A 17,730-nucleotide genomic window follows, 5' to 3' on the forward strand; every position below is an offset into this window, starting at 1 on the left:
TAGCTTCTGCAATGCCCCAAGTTGCCCTGAACCCTTGTACCTTCCAGAGGGGGTGGCGTACGATAGCCTCTAGGCAGGAGCCCAGCAGGGATGGCCAGGGAGCACTCACCAACGAGAGCAGAAGATGGACATGGGAAAAGGGACACTGCTATGGTCCACAGCTGGCCAAGCCCAGCGAGCGCAGACAACCAGACCCACTCTCTAGCTTGGCCCAGCCATATACCCTTGTCTTGGCCACACGGGGCTGGAGTTGGATTTCCCAGACTGCCAGGTAGGCACCCGCTCCCCACCAGGGGGGAAAAAAGGAACAGAGGGGACCAGGAGAACTAGGACCTGCCAGCTCAGAAGACCCCGGAGGAGACTGTCCAGGGAACTGGCCAGGTGGGTGGAGAAAGGATCACCCAGGCGGTCCATGCTCTGAGGCCATATCACCTGGTTAGTGTGGGGCACCAACCAGCTCACTAGTACGGAGAGGTTTTGCCAGGAAGGACCCCATGCAGGCTGGCTCCCCTCTCACCCCTGAGCAGGCACAGACCCCTCCTTCACATGGGGGTGCGCAGAGGCTGGTCCAGCCTCCGTGCGGGGCCGAAGGCGAGGAAGGCCGGACTCGACGCAGGTCCGGTCCTTACCCGTAGATGTCCAGGATGCCGATGGAGGTGTGCTGCCTGCAGGACGCCCGCAGGGCTTTGTTGATCCTGCTCACGATCCACTTGAAGAGCTGCCCGTAGATGTGCTTGGCCAGGGCATCGCGGGAGTTCAGGGCCTGCCGCCTGGACATGGGCTTCACGTAGGTCTCGCCGGCCGTGACCAGCTTGCGGTGGCAGAGCCAGCGCGACACCTGGGACTTCTCCACACCCAGCAGCGAGCAGAAGAGGCCCAGGGCTTCGCCGTCTGGCTGCATGGAGACAGAACCCTCTCGTCGGCTGAGTCGCTGTGGGGCAGGGAGCGACCCCATGACACCCAGCTAGTACTGGGATAGCCTCCGGGGGGCTCGGCAGAGCACCCCACTCCGAGCCAAGAGCCCAAGACCCATGCAGCCGCCCCTCACCAGCCTGGCCCCCTCACCTCTAGCTTGGGGGAGGCAAGGGCTACCCTCGTCAGCCGGGCACCCCGCTATGCCCAGGGCTGCGGGCTATGGGAGAGGGGACACCCACCGAGCGCTGCAGCGTGGAGGGAGCTTACCAGCTTACCTCAGTGAAGCAGCTCTCCCCGTGCCGGTCCTTCGCACGGAGCCGGATGTTGCCCAGATGCAGGATAGAGGCCAGGATGGTGAACAGTTCCAGCTGGTTTGACTCATGGACCCCTGCAGAGCACACAGCACATTGTGCCACACCAGGCCAGGAGCCGGGCATCCCCATGGAGAGGGCCACTAGCCGCTCTTCCTCCCGCGTTGCCCCAGGACAGCTTCAGCTCAGACAAGGAGCAAGTTCCAGCCACGCCCCTCAGCTGTGACGTGGGGGCAGGTTGGGTGGAAGGAGCACAGAGCTCTGCGCACCCCTGCGGCATCTAACTCTGGGCAGCTGCCCACGCCTGGCAGTTCCTATTGCCCAGTGGGACATGTGCCCTCCCATGCCGTAGTCGCACCCTGTCCTGGTGGCCGTGGTAAGAGGGCAGCGTCCTGCAGCCTGCGATCACCGCGGCTTGCCCATAGCATGCTCCGCGGCATGCTATAGGGGCTAGGAAATGGGGGTGGAGTTCGGAGGAAGACTAGGGACTGGACCACACTTCACAGTTAGGTGGTCATAAGGTCGAAATAAGCTACCTAATTATGTCAGCGTCTACAGCCTTCCTCCCGCCGAGGTAAGTGCCCTACTACGCCGACAGAGTAACTCCGCCTCCAGGCGCGAGGCTTACGTCGGTGTAGTAAGGGTGATGCGGCGTGTGTAGACACCGCGTCCCTTACGTCGGCTTCTGACGGTCTTGTCAATTTCATGGCCCCAGCCCAGCTGTCCCCCTTCCCCGGAGGGCTGGGTAAGGAGCCCCAGCAGCCCTCACCCCTGCCGGGAGCCAGTTTTACAGTGACGTTGACAAGGCTCCCCCCCGCCCAGAGAAGCCCCAGGCAGCTTGCCCTCTGGCTCCCAGCGGGGAACTGGTGGGGGCAGTTTGCCAGGGCTCAGAACCATGGATGGGTCATTCCTTGAACCCCCTAGTGGGTGGTTCTCGTGCCTTCCTCAAACATCAGGCTGACGGAGCCTGGTCTGGCGTGGTCCGGAGACCCCCATGCTCTTAGCAGTGACGATACAAAGCCGGTGGGGACTGTAGCACTGCATTCAAGCCAGCTGCAACCCCCAGCTACCACTCCCAGGCGGAGGTGGTACCAGGAGAGGCAGGGACAGCTACCCAATAGCGAGAAGGCATTTCGCGTGCTCTCCAGGTCAGCAGCGTCATCAGTCGCCTCGAGGTGCGAGCACTGCCCCTGGTTGGTGTAACGGAAGGATTCAGCCCCACCTGCAGGGTTAGAGATGGACCAGCTCCCAGTTAGTTCCCTTCCGCTGTGACGGAGCAAGATCAGCAGAACAGCCGCACACGAGCCCCACCACCTCCGTCTCTCCTCCCACAGCTTCCCTCAGCTACTGGGGTAGCTATGGCCCTGCTCCCAATCCAGACACGCATCCCCCATCCTTCCCTGGTGGGGCATGGCCAGACACCAACGTGGAAAGCAGCCACATTCTTGGTGCCAGGCAAGAGCCGAGAGCCCCTTGAAAACAGCTTCAAGATGGGCAGAAGCTGAGCCCCAGTGCCGGTCTGGGGAGGGTTTTAGGAATTAGAGATTTGGATCACACACACAAGTTCAAACTTCTTTGCGAAAAGATAAAAAAAAATGGTCATCCCCCCTCCCGCAAAATAACCCAACACACTGACGATTTCCAGATAAAAGCGTCTGGTGGGTTGAAGGGGAGCCAGGCTCCAGGGGTTCCCACAGCTCCAGAGCCAGCTACCCACGAGTCCCCAGACCTGTGGCAGTCTGTTTAATGGGCTGTCCCAGAAATCCTGGGGCCCCCAGTCGCCTACCAGGCAGCCTGCCAAGAAGCCAGGCAGAGGAGTTGTCAGGAAGCCAGACTGGAAACCAGGCAGGATTGAAACCGGAGGAGCTTTGTCCCAGTTGAACCCCCTCCGCAGAAAGTTTTTGATTTAGAACAGACACATTCCCCATGGAATAACTGTTTGAGGAGCTTTGCTTATCCCTGTGAACCCAAGCTGTGTGCTGTGTTTCTCCTCTATACACTGCCAAAAGCATTTACCTTTTCAGTTTGCCTGCCATGAATATTGTCCAACCAGCCCCTGGTTCTCATGCTGCGGAACAGATCAACAACAAGGGGACAGGTCCCTTTAGCCCCAGAGCCACCCTGGTATCCTCACCTACCCTCTAGGTTCTCCCATCCAGCTCCACAGCCCTCGTTTGAGAGGTCCTGTATAGACCCCACCCCAGCCTTGCTGCTTCCCAACTCAGCACTACCCAGAGAGCTGCTGCAGGGACAGCGCATGGGGACAGCTGACTGGGCTCTTGCCCGCACGCTGGCTGCCCAGGGAGGCACTGGCTCTCTGCCTGTGGCACTTACCGAGGCCCAAGCCTTGGAACTCCGGCAGCGCGGCCGACGCACACAGCTGATAGAAGATGTGGTAGTTCCTCTCGGCTTTTGCCTGCACAGAGACAAGCAGAACAGCTGGTTTGGGCCAGATTTTCCTGGATCCCTCCCCCTGTTGCTACCTCATCCCTCTGGCTAAAGGAATGCCCAGGCCATGTCAGATACCGCTATCCCCCTCCTCCACAGTAACAAACCCATGCTTAGCTGCTGGTTCACATAAGAGAATAAGGGCCTACTATAGCTACCAGCTAAGAGTCTCGCCCTGAGCTCAAGAAGAGCCTCCTGCTTTTGGAATGGAAGAGTCTGAGTTCAGACTCCCTCCCACTCAAGCAAGAGCTTGTGGAAGAGCACAGCAGCCTGGCTACATATCCACATCTTTCAGGTCTGCCTGGATCTCAGGGCATCTCAGCCATCTGCCCGCAGCTCCAGCCAGGAGGGGGGAGACGTAGAAGGCAACTAGGAAGCATTTCTCCAGCTTCCCATTGGAATTTCTGGTCACTGTTTCTGGAATAGACATTTTAAATTAGTTTATTAGCAATATGGTGGATTTTCCCTTTAAAAAATGGAAATCACATTTTAAAGAGGCTCATTTCCAAAAGTGAAAAGTTAAGCAGAAAAAGGGCGCTTCCCTCCCCAGACAAAAATGTTTCCTCCTTGAAAAAGTCAGCCAGCCCTCCTGATAAGAGACAACTAGGTCTTGTTCTTAGAAATTTGCTCCCTGGAAGGAGGGTTAAGGTAGCAATTTTGACCCAAAATGGGAGCCTCCTAGCTTAGACACCTGCCTCGGTCGGCCAACAGAGCTCCTCAGCGTAAGCAAAGGGTCTGTGGAACCTCCTTCCCCATGATTGTCTGACGGAGCCTGGATTTGAACTTTCAGTAAGCCAGCAAGGCTCAGCCACTTGCTCCGGCTTTGCCACCGGTGGGAAGTTTGCGGAGGAGGGCATTCACTGGTGTGTTTAACTCACTCACACAAGCTCTGGACGAATCGGTGGTGAAAACCACACACATCCAGGTCCTTTCGGTTGGCAGGCTTTGGATGATGGGGTCTTAAATTTCAGTAAATTCTCATGGAAAAGTTATTTCAGGCCTTCCCTTTTTCCAGCTTTACCACAGAAAACAAGCAATGATCCTGGGGGCTGTTTAGTTCTCCCCACCCCCATTTTCTTTTCACAAGCGTTAAAGTGAAACAATTAAAAATTAAAAGACTCTCCACGTCCTTTGTTGTGCTGCATGCAGGGGCGAGAGAGAGAGAGGGAGGAAATCGCAAGGTCTTCTGTTTCCTGTTGTCAAAAAGGCCCTTTTAACTCTCACGTTTTGGTTCAGGAAGTTTCCTGAAGCTCTAGTCAAGCTATAGCTGCACAGATTGGGCACATCGGGGGGCGGGAGGGTATGGAGACGACAGATTAAGACTCCCATGGAGCCTTGCATCTCAGTCAGCAACAGTGGTCCCTGCTCAACCTTGTATGAGCAAGCAAGGGCCCTGGGGCCAGGGGAGAGAGAGTGTCCAAAAGTCAGAGCATGTCATGCGGCTTCACCACCACCTGCCATCCATGCACCCCCCGAGCCCTGGGCAGGTCATTGTACCCCCAACCCCACGCCGAGCTCCGTTGCACTGTAGGAGCTCTGCCCCCCCCCCCCCCACACACACACACACACACAGAGCCTAAGGACTTCGGGTAGTATTTGGAGCTTGCATTGAAGTCCAAAGCAGTAGGCAGTGATCGGGTGCGCAGGGATAAGGGGGAAAAGGTTGAAGTATACACACACACACACACACCCCCCACCCTGCTGCCTCTCAGGCCCTTCCCAGAGTCCAGTTCCTCAGCATGCTCAGAGCCAGAGCCTGGCCAAGGCTGCAGTCCCAGCTCAGACAACAGGAGAATCCAGCGAGCAAGGGAAAGCGCCAGCCACCTTTACGTGGGTCTATAAAGGGGCTTTGCTTACCCTGCTCCAAGAGCTGGACCGTCACCCGCTCAGCGATACCCTGGGCTGCAGTGCCCTAGCCAGCTGATGTGTATACCCCCTCCCCTGCACGGGGCCCACCTGGAAGGTGAGGCGGGATTTCTCCAGCAGGTAGGTTTTCATGGCGGCCCCGACAATGCGATACTCGTGGCTGAAGCAGATTTCCACATATTTCCCAAAGCGGCTGCTGTTGTCATTCCTGGTGGTCTTGGCATTTCCAAAAGCCTGATTGGGAAGGGAAATGGTGCTTAGCCCTAGATCTCCGAGTGCCTAGCCAAGGAGCAGCCTTACTCCCATTTTACAGGTGGGGAAACTGAGGCAGGCCGGTATGGGACTTCCCCAGGGTTACCCAGCAGGTCAGTGGTAGAGCTGGGAACACAGCCTAAGTCTCCTGAGTTTTAGTCCAGTGCCCCGCCCACTAGGCCACAGTGTAGAGTGGGTCTATGCACACACCCCTGCCTCCACCCATGCTGAGGGAACTGGGATTGTTTCGTCTGCAGAAGAGAAGAAAGAGGGGGGATTTGATAGCTGCTTTCAACTACCTGAAAGGGGGTTCCAAAGAGGATGGATCTAGACTGTTCTCAGTGGTAGCAGATGACAGCACAAGGAGTAATGGTTTCAAGTTGCAGTGGGGGAGGTTTAGGATTGGATATTAGGAAAAAAAATTCACTAGGAGGGTGGTGAAGCACTGGAATGAGTTACCTAGGGAGGTGGAGGAGTCTCCTTCCTTAGAGGTTTTTAAGGTCAGGCTTGACAAAGCCCTGGCTGGGATGATTTAGTTGGGGAGTGGTCCTGCTTTGAGCAGGGGGTTGGACTAGATGACCTCCTGAGGTCCTTTCCAACCCTGATATTCTATGATCACACCTGGGACCACACACAGGTGGCAGGTACAGGGCTGATCAGTCTGCAAGCCCTGAGCTCTCTCCCTTCCTAGCTGTGTTTGCAGTGAGAAGGCTGGCATGCGGCATGCCTTAGGGAGTGTTCCCCAAACAGTGGGTCCTGACCCTCCAGTGGTCATGGGAAGGTTCTAGATGGGCACGAACCTGGTGCAAAGGGGAGGGGGTGGGTCACAGTGGCAGCTCCTGTCCTACTGATCTGGGCCCAGCTCCCTGCTCCTGGCAGACTGGGTCACAGCATCACTCTTACGGCCCGGCCACCCAAGCTGTTAGGACAAGGGGCAGCTGGGCCAAACCTGCCGCGATACTGCAGTCCATATTGAGCCGGGCCCAGATCTGCAGGACAGACTCGCTCTCCAACACGTGCAATTGCAAAGAGAAAACGCAGCTGGTGGGTCGCCTTCGTAACACATTCGGGAACCGTGGCTCTAGGGCCTGGTGCCCTCGGGAGACCTCACTGCAGCAGCCTGGAGCCCAGGCAGCAAGGAATCCTGCCGAGAGGCGTGTAGAAATGGGGCATCACTGCGAGACAGGCTGTGCACTGAATGAGGCCGGGGCTACCTGCTTCCTAAGATCCAGACAGAGACAGCCTCCCTTGGAGGAGAAGGGCTGGGAGCACAGAGGTGAACTGGGCCCCGATCAAGCTGTGCGCAGAGAGATGGGTCTGGTGGGATCAGAAGAGTCTTTGGGATGCCGAGTGGTCCCCAGACACCCTCGCCCAGCCCCACGAAGCATTGTCAAGACACTGGGCGCAGACAGCAGGGCCCGTGGGGAAGAGCCCAACTGCCATCGAAGCAGCCGGCAGAAACAGGGGAACAGGCACTTCCAGCTGCCTCCCTTGCAAGTGCCAACCTCATTCTGCCTTTGGGTGGGTCAGGGCAGCTGGCAGGGCTGCCCCACTGGCTCCCATCCCGCGGGCTCAGCGGGCTTCCAGGCAGAGACCGACCCCCTGCCCTGCAGATTTCCTCTTGCTCTTACGCCACCCATTGCTGGGGGGCCTCATTCCCACCCCTGTTCGGCCTGCAGGGGAAGCCCCTCCATGCTGACGGACCTTGGGCCGGAGAGGCCTCCCGAGGTCCCACGAGCAGCCAACCACACCACAGCTCTGTGCTCTGCCTTCCCAATACAGGCGCATGGACGGCCCTGCCCGCTAGCTACAGTGGGGGGAGCCGAGGGGATAGACACGGGGAGATTTGCTTCACCCTGCCCTCCCCGCCACCCTTAGAGGGCCTCAGGGTGGGGAGGTCTCCAAACCTTTCTATCCCCCGGCTGTGGGAGCTGTCCACTTCCCTCACCTTGGGACCCAGAGCCCCAGCCCTACAGCTGCGGTCACTTCCCAAGGCAGGGGGTGGGATTCCCCATCTCCCACGCAGAGCAGAGAGGGGAGGGGAAGAACCCAGGCAGGCTGGGAATTGCAGCTCCAGACACGGTGCACCATAGGAGGGGAGCAGAGAGCTGCCCCCTCAGAGCAGGATTTCCTCCCTCCCCGCCAGCCAGCCGACAGGCCCAAGTTCAGCAGTGCGGAGCACAGCGAGGGAAAGGGAAGCAGGAAAACGAGGAATGCCAGGCCCCCCGCCAGGCTGCTCTGCAGAGATCCCCTCCCTCAGCCCCTTGAGGGGCAATACTGTGCCAAGGACAGCTGCACAGCGGCCTGCTCAGCGGGGGCAGGAGGCGAATCTCGCTCCAGGTCAAGCCTGGCCACCCTGCATCTATGGGGCACCTCTGCCTCGAGGAGGCTCTGTGGCAGGGGAGCAGCCAGCCCTCCAGCTGGATCCCGAGGGCATTCCTGCAGCCCCAAGGGACCTGTGCAGCCAAGGAAGCCCATGAGCAGGAGAGGGAGCCCTCGATATCCTAGTCTCAACTAGGAACGGGAGTCCCCACCCCCACCCCAGCAGCCCTCTAGGAAGCTCTCAGCCATTTGGAGAGCAGACAGATTCCTCCCCCTGTCAGACAGCGGATCTGGAGCAACCATCCCTGCTTCTTCCCTCCCCTCTGGCACGCCCAGGAGAGGCTAGCAGCACCTACCTCCATGATGGGGCTCGAGGCCAGCACCTTCTCCTCCATGCTGGAGTCACCCAGGGATCCCCCGACCATGGCAAAGTACCGCATGGCATATTTGGCCGACGCCGTCTTGCCAGCACCCGACTCGCCGCTGATGATCAGCGACTGGTTTTTGTTGTTCCTGTGGGAGGCAATGGGAGCCCATCACGATGGAAGCTCAGCGAGGGCAGAGACTCAGCAGGAAGTTGCCCTCTTTAGTGATGGCTGAACCGCCAGACGATAAGGGGCACAGCTGGGAAAGTCACCCACAAACATGGAGGTTTCTCCCAGCCCTGAGTTGGCTCTGGATGTCCCATGGGGTCTCCCAGGTGTGGCTGGGCCAGGAGTGCCCTGAGGGCCCCATCTGGCCTTTCGCAGTTGAGTGAGGACAGGCAGCAAAGTAGAGTCAGGGTGGAGCAGGGGATGAAGGCTGACGTGGGCTGTTTAAGTGCAGGCTCAGGCTGGGTCTGAACCGGCCTTAGCACTCTGGGGCCACGGAGAAGCCTGGTGCACCAGGGAAATTCAGCCAGTTTGACTCACCCATCTAATGGGGAGGGAGAGATGGACTCTGGTTCCCCTGCTGGGGAGGCTCAGCACCGCAATCCCATATGGGGGTTGAGAAGGGGCCAACCCCCAGCATTTCCCTACTCCCCTCTAAGGAGAAGCATTGAGCGGCTTTTCTTGGACAGGGGAGTTTTCAGACAGACCCTTCCTCGCGGGGTTGGGTTTTAAGTGACGCTCAGCAGCGCTCCAGCAAACCAGCACCACACATGGCAGGAGCCAGCCCCACACATCCTGCCACCACTCGTCTGCTTAGCAGAGACAAATGCAGATTCACCAGGGAGCTCACCCTCCCCACCTGTTTCCACCGCCCTGGCTGGGAGCCAGCCCCAGGGAGCACTGGGTTTTATTTTAAAAAAAGACAGCTGCTCCTGGCTCAAGCAGCCCCTTCCTTCCCCCACCACGAAGGCTCAAGAGGGGCTTTGTTCCCATCCCTCTCCCCAGTAGCTGGAGGAGAGCAAGCATCTGCCCTGCATACAGCCATTAGCAAGTGCCAGCCTCACGTGGTCATTCCCCACAGCCATGCCGAGCATGGAACTTGGCACAGTCTGGGGGAAGCAAGCAGCGGGGCATGCAGAGAGAGCATTGCTTACACATGGACACTCCTCCAGGAGCTGCCGAGGAGCCAGGGGTCCTTCTGATGCAGTTAAGAGGCTGGGCTGGCAGGGGCGGTTCTAGGGAGTTCATTCTGTCTCACCTCAACATGGTTAGCCAGCTGCTTGGTTGATTCACCCCCAGTTCTCTGGGGCCCCATGCAGAGGTGACCCCATGTGGACCTGGGCGTCAGGACGGTGGCGTGTACTGAACCAACACTGAGGTTGTGCCCTGGGCTTTCCCACATCAGGCCACCAGCTCCACTGATCAGAGATGAAACACTCTGGAGAGTCTGCAGCTGCAGACGCTTGTCTTGGGGGGTGTCTACACAGGAGCAGAAGGCGAGGTTCCCAGCTCAGGCAGACATCCCCACGCTAGCTCGGGTTGACTTGGGCACTAAGGATAACAATGCAATGGCGCAAGTGGTGGGATGGGTTAGCCACCCCCTCCCCACAAACAATCTCAGCTGAAGCCCTCGGTGTTGTGACAAAGTTCCTCCTCTGCCTTGGTGGGTCCTGCGCATATTGGCGGATTTGCTCGCCTCAGAGGTTCACGGCAGCCCTCAGCTTGGCCACTTTCGTGGCTCAAATCTGCCTTTCACTCAGTTAGCCTCATCACTGGCCAGCATGGGGAAAGGAAGAACAATCCCCACAGTCTCTGCTGATCCACCTAGTGGATCGGGGAACAGGCCAGAGACCTTCCCCTCTGGTGGAACCCACAGTCCAGGTCCACTCCTCCAGTATCAAGTAGGGAGTTGGGGGATGGAGGGATGGGGGGAACCTGGGCCCGCCCTCTACTCCGGGTTCCAGCCCAGAGCCCTGTGGGTTGCAGCTGTCTACAGTGGCTCGCATGACAGCTGCAACTCCCTGGGCTACTTCCCCATGGCCTCCTCCTAACCTTCTTTATTCTCACCACAGGACCTTCCTTCCTCCTGATGTCTGATAATGCTTGTACTCCTCAGTCCTCCAGCAGTACGCCTTCTCGCTCCCAGCTCCTCACGCACACACCACAAACTGAAGTGAACTCCTTTTTAAACCCAGGTGCCCTGATTAGCCTGCCTTAATTGATTCTGGCAGCTTCTTGATTGGCTGCAGGTGTTCTAATCAGCCTGTTTGCCTTAATTGTTTCCACAAAGTTCCTGATTGTTCTGGAACCTTCCCTGTTACCTTACCCAGGGGAAAGGGACCTACTTAACCTGGGGCTAATATATCTGCCTTCTAGCACTTTCCTGTAGCCATCTGGCCCAACCCTGTCACATAACATACATGGGGCAGCCACCCCAGCCATGGCTACCCACTATATTTAGTAGGCTGGCTTGGTCAGAGCTAGCGTGGGCACATCTCCCCCGCAGGAAGTGACACCTACACTGGAGATGTACCTTGAAAGCAGTCACTCCTGCGCCTCCCTCTAGAACAGGGTAGCATGAACTAGCTTCAACCCCCCCACAGCCTGAGCTTCACGTACATCAGCACACATGGAAGCCATCAGAGCCTGCCGAGTCATTTCAGGGTCCTCAAACCACGTGTCATGTACCCATCCCCAGACTGATCAGCTCCACATGCTTCAAGGGAAGAGACGGAAGGCGAAGGAACCAGTTTATTTTACAGCAATTTCTTTAGACTTTTGCATCCACACATATGGTCCATTCTAGAGGACTTTAACAGAGCCACAGCCCCTGCTACAGACTGGCCCAAACAGAATGGGTCTCCCACTATTAAATTCTGGAGAGAGAGAAATTTTTAGGGACCCCCCCACCGGTTCCATTCTATTCAGGTCTATGGGATTTCTCCCGAGGGAATTGCTCTGCTGCTCATCAGTCTTACCCCAGCTGGGTCTTTTCGGAGGCACTTAGGCTGGGATTTTCAGAAAGGCAGATGCTCGGCTTCAACTGCCCTTCAGCCTCCGAGAACCCGGCCAGATCTCTTCATCATGCTTCCATGCTCTGTGCTGTTCGAACGGGCCACCACAAGCTCCTCCCATTGGCCAGGGTTGGGCAATGCTGGCCAGCCCCCACAGGATCGTTCCGGGGTGCCATCCTGCCAAGTTCCAGGCCCTTGGACTCAGTTTTGCCTCCTTCCTGCCATCTTTCCAGCATCTCAACACTCCTCCCTGAACCCAGTTTCACATCATATTCTGAGCTGCTCAGAGCAATTGAACAAGGAAACAGAGATTCCCTGGGCTCCCCCCCCGCACCTCCAGCCAGGATTCCTGACCTTTAAGGTTACTTGAGATCTGTAATGGGGTGGCACCCACCTCTCGCAAGTGCCCCCTGGTGGGGTGTGTGTGCACCTGCAGTTTTTATCCACTCACCGTGCCCCCTGTTGGCCGCTGCATTTGTCAGGAGGGTCTTTGGCAACTCAGCCCTCTGGATGGATTAAACAAACCCCTTCTGGGGTACACAGTCCCAAGTGTCCCCAATGTCCTGCAGCCCTCCCTGGGCTCAGTCGTTAACCAGTCCAGCAGGGCCCATCACAGTACTGCTTGGTCCAGCTAGATTGCAAGGCTCCTACTCTGGAACTGAGCAGCACCCCAAGGGCTTCTTCCCTGAGGACTCCTTGTCCCTACTTGAGACCTCAGTGACTCCAGCCTTCCTGCTGAGTCACCCCTCTTGGGCTCAGTTCACCGACCACGGCTCCCCACTGAGTCAGCCCCACCCCTTCCCTGGGGCGCGGCAGTTCCAATTCCCTTCCTTGGGGCATAGCCACTTCCCCTGGTCTCCCCACTGCTCTGGGCCCCAAACCAGGGACCCTTTAAGCCCTGTGCTGCGTCCCTTCACTAACCACTGCTCAACATTTCCCTGGGCCACTTCCCTGCAGCCCCTCTTAGCGGAGTCCCATCAGCCAGCCAGGAGCCACTCTCAGGCTCCCCTTGTCCCTGTTTAGCAGACTCCTGTGCCCAGCCCCTGCAGCCAGCCAGGAGCACCTCAGCCTCCCCCAGTCCCTGCCAGCAGACAACTCACACTGACCTGCAGCTCCTTTTATACGAGCCTACTGGGCCTGGATTGGCTACATCCCACATGGCCTCTCTAGGCAGCCTGGAGGACCCTCTCCACTGCCCTTCTCTGAGGCAGGGCATGGCAGGACCTTGAGGCCCCCAGCAGGGGGCCTACTGCACCCCATCACAAGATCCCAACACCCAACATAACTTAAGTCCCCTTTGTAGCTAATCAGCAACAATAGCCCATCCCTGGGGCGATACAGCTCGGAAGGACCTGGTTCCAGAGAATCAGGGGGTTCTTCTGCACCAATCACTCCAGCAGGACAAGAAGCCAGTGCGGGATGTGTACGTCAGCATCCCGGGTGCAGCCTGCCGCAGCTCTGCTCACCTGGACATCTGCTTGTATGCGTCCTCGGCCACGGCGAAGATGTGGGGGTCCATGTCACCCATGTTCTGGCCGCTGTAGGCATAGATAACTGGCTCCTCGTAGATGGGCAGCTGCTTGTAAGGGTTGATGGCAACGAGGATGATACCTGGGGGCAGGAGGGAGGACATTCAAACCCAGCCAGGAGCAGAGGGGCGGGGCAGGAGACGCTGTGAGGGGGATCCCCCACCCCAGCACCTCAGATGAAGCTTGGCAGGGGGAGGGCACACCGGGGAAGGGGCATTTGAGCTAGCACTGAAGTGAGCCATGGCAGTTATTTGATGTGCATGGCCATCTTGCTAACATGGCCATCACTGGGGTATTGGTATGAGCCTCAATACCATCCCCCTCCAGCTGCCATTTTACAGCAGGCAGGGCTAGGAGACAGAGGAGACCGCTCATCCCAGGAAGAGGGGGAGGCTCATTTGTAGAGGGCCAGAAAGCAGTGACCATGTCTGGTCTCAGGTCAGCTGGAAAGCCAGGCAGGGAACCCAGGTGTCTGACTCCCGTCTCCCCTCCTCCAGCCACTGGACCCTGCCCCCTAGGGAGCGCGGCGGGTTACCAAGCTCAAGGACTCCCCCGCACAGAAGAGTCCCAGGAGAACCTGCTCTAGCCCAGTGACCAGGCACTCACCGCAGTAGGTGTAGATGGTGTTGGTCTCCAGGAAGCGAGCCCTGAGCGTGTGCAGCACAGCCGGCTCGTGGAGGTAGCTCAGGGCCACCAGGTCGTTCTCTCCCGACAGGTAGTCGGGGTTGCGCAGGAAGGGCAGCTGGGGGCACTGGGGGTCGAGGGGGTAGGTAGATTCCTGTCGTGGGGAAGGAGGCCAAGGGAGAACAGCTGAGCTTGCTGGAGCCGGCGCCCTCAGCCTCGGAACCGGGTTAGTCACCGTTCTAGCGGCCCAGCCCGGAAGGCACTTGGAGGCTTCCTATGGAGCCAGGCTGGGTCACCCCCTTGCAGCAGCAGCTCTCTCCCCAGCCCAGACCGGCAGTGCCCCCCAATCCCCTGCCACGTGTCCTCTAAGCCATGGCCACCACACCAGGCAGCACTGCGCAGGGCGGGTGGGAAGCCAACCCTTCGTCCTGCGGAAGGGGCTGAGGCTCCTCATGATGGAGAGGAGCCAGCTCACCCTGCCGGGAAGAACTTCTCCCTCCAGTGCACCAGGTGAGGGGTTAGTGCAGCAAAGCGGGCACTTGCCTGCTCCCAAGGCTGTCTGCTAGGACAGTTGGGGAGGCTGGACAGATGAGCAGGCTGGGCTGCTGCCCTGCGTACCAGCGTGCAGGAGGACTAGGTGCGAGGAGGACCAAGTTAGTCATGACTAGGGCCCGACCAAATTCACGGCCATGAAAAAAATGCATGACTGAAATCTGGTCTTGTGTGTGCTTTTACCCAATACTATACATGTGTCACGGAGAAGACCAGTGTTTCTCAAATTGGGGGTCCTGACCCAAAAGGGAGTTGCAGGGGGATCGCAAGGTTATTTTGGGGGAGGTCGCAGTATTGCCACCCTTACTTCTGTGCTGATTTCAGAGCTGGGTGGCTGGAGAGCAGCAGCTGTTTGCCGGGTGCCCAGCCCTGAAGGCAGCGCCTGGCCAGCAGCCGGGCAGAAAGGTGGCGATATTGTACCAGGCCACCCTTGCGTCTGCAGGCGGGGGCTCTGCCTTCAGAGCCGGGCTCCTGGCCGGCAGCCGCGGCTCTCCAGCCACCCAGCTCTGAAGGCAGAGCCCCCGCCAGCAGCCCTGCAGATGCAAGGGTAGCAATACTGCAGCCCCCTGCCAAAAAACCCTCTTTTGGGTCAGGACCCCTACAATTACAACATCCTGACATTTCAGACTTAATTTGCTGCAATCATGAAATTTACTATTTTTAAAATCCTATGACCGTGAAATTGACCATGAATTTTGTAGGGACCCAGCCACCAGCCATCAGCATCTGCTTCATCCAAGTTATGCTTTGAGGCACTTGCTACAGCTCAGATGCCAGAAGCCTCTGAGCAGCCTCCAAGCCACTGGCGGCGACCCTGTGGCGGTGAAGCCAGGCAGAGTCATGGCTTGTCCTGGGCACGGCCAGGCCGTCCGGCCAGGCTTACGAGTCTGTCACAGAAGTGGCGACTTTGAATCAAGTCGGTGACAGCCTGGAAATGGCAGCAAACATGTTTGAGGCGGCCCTGCAAGCGAGGGGGCTTTGCAACCTGGCGCATGGGGTCCCAATGCCACGGACGTTTGGCCGGGCCACCCCTCCGCAGCTGGGGACGGACGGGCGGACAGGCCAGATCTGAGCGGCACTGTAGTGCGAGCCCGGGCGCTAGGCTGCAATGCCCGGAGCCAGGCCCAGCCCCACAGGACAGGAGCTGCTGCAGTGGGGTGAACTCGCTCTCCAAAGCCACCCTCATCGCCCGCACTACACTTGTGTACACTGATGTAGCGAGAACAACGCCAGGCGGGGACCTTCCTGCGACTCCCCTGCACCAATGCCCTGAAGTACACTGGCACGTTAGGCATCGCCAGCAAGGGGCGGGGGGCCAGAGCAGCGCCCGCGCTTGGCAGAGGGGAACGCGCTCGCTGGGGGTGGGTTGGAGGACAGACACCGGTTCTGTGAGGAGACCAGGCACTCCCCATCCTGTCGGAAGCTGCCCGAGCACCAGCCCCCCAGTCGCAGCACGACATGGAGCTCCAGGCAGCCCTAGGAGAGCCGTCTGCTGCCAAGCTCTGCAGAAGCCATTCCCAACCCAAGGAAAGGGACTTGGCCAGCCAGTGCCCAGACCAACTGGGCAGGCAACTGACCCTCCGTGGGACAGAGCTCCACCCCCGACCACAGCAGCCCGGTTGTTTCTATTTACCCAAACTGAGGCCTGGTCAGTGCCCACTCATCTGCATTGCACTAGCCAGCGGTATGGATCTTGGACTGCTCCCAACCCAGGGAGCTACAGTAACTTAGAACACAGTCCTCCCCCACTGCCCCGTGCACTGGAGTTAGGGGAAGGCTGGGGGTGCCACCTACTAGGCCCTGCAAGGCCAGAAGGCTCCCTGCCTTACCGAGCCATCTTCCAGTCGGAGATGGAGGAAGCTGTCTCCTTCCTCGTAGCCCCTGGTCAGTTCTGCAGATTTCCACACTTCCAGGCAGTCAGGGATCCACACCCGGGTGCCCTACAGGAAAAGCAGGGGGGCGGAAGCACAGAAACGAGACAAGCAGCTGCCATCAGACACAAGGGAAGAACAGGGCTTCTTCTGCTGAACCCCTCCCCTGGCAGCTGTGCCAGGTGCAGACCGCCCTCATCCCTCCAGGCTGAATGAGGTGGCATGGGAGAGTGAGTGGAGGGGTGCCAAGGTATGGAGAGGCGACCTCTTCACCCAGCTACAAGTCACTTGGGATCCCAGCTGTGCTCTCCGCTGGCCATCTCTGGGGTCGGAAGGTGGCACAGGGAGATTTGGCAGGGCAGGGGATGGGATGGTAGCAGTCACCTGAGTTCCTGCAGCGGAGAGAGGATGAGAACTGGCCAGTGGGAGAAGCGCTCACCTGGCAGGCTTAGGCTAGGACATTCAGCCTCTTCCATTGGCTTTGTCCTTAGGGCTCTGGCAGCTGAAACTTTGGTGGTTCACAGCTTCGTTCCATGCTGTTAATGCCCCCTCAGAGCTCAGTTCAGCTACCAATAACGCATGGATAAGAGCCCAGCTTTGCACCCTTCCCACGCCCTGGCTGGCCAAGGCTGCAGGAGGGTCGGCCCTGCCGGCTGTGACCAGATGATCCATCTGGCTTGAGCCGAGGGGCTGCACTTTCTCCATCCACTCAGGTGGGGGAAGCCACCTGCTCCATGACTGACTCTCGGGGCAAATCTCTTACAACACTGGGGAACAGCAAGGATCAGCTCTCAGGCTGCAACCCATGAAGAAACCCTCTCCCCAGCTGCCAGTTTGCATACAAAAGCCCTTCCCAGCATCTGCAGGGAACCAAGCCAGTCACTGCAGACAGGCCTCTCCCCCACACCCAGCCCTATTCGAAGGGGGGGGGGGCGGAGGGGGGCATTGGCTGCACCAGGGCACGTCCAGACGGATGCAGGGGCCTAGCAAAGCACTGTTACTCCACTCCTTGCAGGGAGTCACTGGGACTAAGTCTGTGCAGGCAGGGGGCCTGCTGACCCCAGACCAACCCACAGAGCAGGAACAGAAATGCCTTTGAGACCCAGAAGAGGCAAAGCCATTTTGGAGCAGAGCACAAAGGAGGAACGGCCAAGCAGCCTGGGCCAACCGCAGCGGTGTCCCACGGTACAGAGGCCTGAGCACATGCAATGGCCAATGTACAACTGCAATGCAGACTCCTGGATTCTGCCCTGCCAAGGGGAGTCACCTGGGGAGATGGACATGGGGGACTGAAGGGCCACGGGAAGTGCTGTGGAGTGGCTAAAGTCAGAGATTGTGCCAAGGGCACAGAACAGACAGGCCTCTGGGTTCTCTTAAAATCAGAGCTCAGATCTGGAGCCCGACTTGGCCCTGAAATTCTCAAGCGCCGACATCTGAGCAGCCACCTTCCCAGCAGAGGGTCTGCCAAGGCAGCTGCGACTTAGCCTCTCCCCGCTAGACTGCGGCACCCCGCTGTCAAATGCTGCCTTGGACTGGTGCGCACCCAACTGGGTGGTTTGAGAGGAGAAGAGTTCTAGTGTGTTTGTTTTGCAGTTTCACTGACCTCCACTGCCCCAGCCCCAAAGAGTTCAGTGTATGCTCACAAGCTTGTTTCT

At 58.5% G+C, this 17,730-nt stretch overlaps 1 protein-coding gene across 6 annotated transcripts in view; it reads right to left on the minus strand.

The window, feature by feature from the left end:
* Positions 1 to 17,730, minus strand: part of LOC102942335 (unconventional myosin-Vb) — a 67,509-nt gene that overhangs the window by 37,150 nt on the left and 12,629 nt on the right. For all 6 annotated transcript variants that reach the window (XM_043536140.1, XM_043536138.1, XM_037885955.2 and 3 more), the window contains exons 2-10: positions 16,034 to 16,144; positions 13,635 to 13,806; positions 12,966 to 13,110; positions 8,471 to 8,627; positions 5,631 to 5,774; positions 3,561 to 3,642; positions 2,341 to 2,448; positions 1,191 to 1,303; positions 630 to 895 (exon numbers count right to left, since the gene is read on the minus strand). In XM_043536140.1, coding sequence (XP_043392075.1) covers positions 630 to 895; positions 1,191 to 1,303; positions 2,341 to 2,448; positions 3,561 to 3,642; positions 5,631 to 5,774; positions 8,471 to 8,627; positions 12,966 to 13,110; positions 13,635 to 13,806; positions 16,034 to 16,144 — 1,298 coding nt within the window. The remainder of the gene's footprint in view (positions 1 to 629; positions 896 to 1,190; positions 1,304 to 2,340; positions 2,449 to 3,560; positions 3,643 to 5,630; positions 5,775 to 8,470; positions 8,628 to 12,965; positions 13,111 to 13,634; positions 13,807 to 16,033; positions 16,145 to 17,730) is intronic.

Source organism: Chelonia mydas, chromosome 25 (assembly GCF_015237465.2).
Source record: "Chelonia mydas isolate rCheMyd1 chromosome 25, rCheMyd1.pri.v2, whole genome shotgun sequence".
NCBI classification, from domain to species: Eukaryota; Metazoa; Chordata; order Testudines; family Cheloniidae; genus Chelonia; species Chelonia mydas.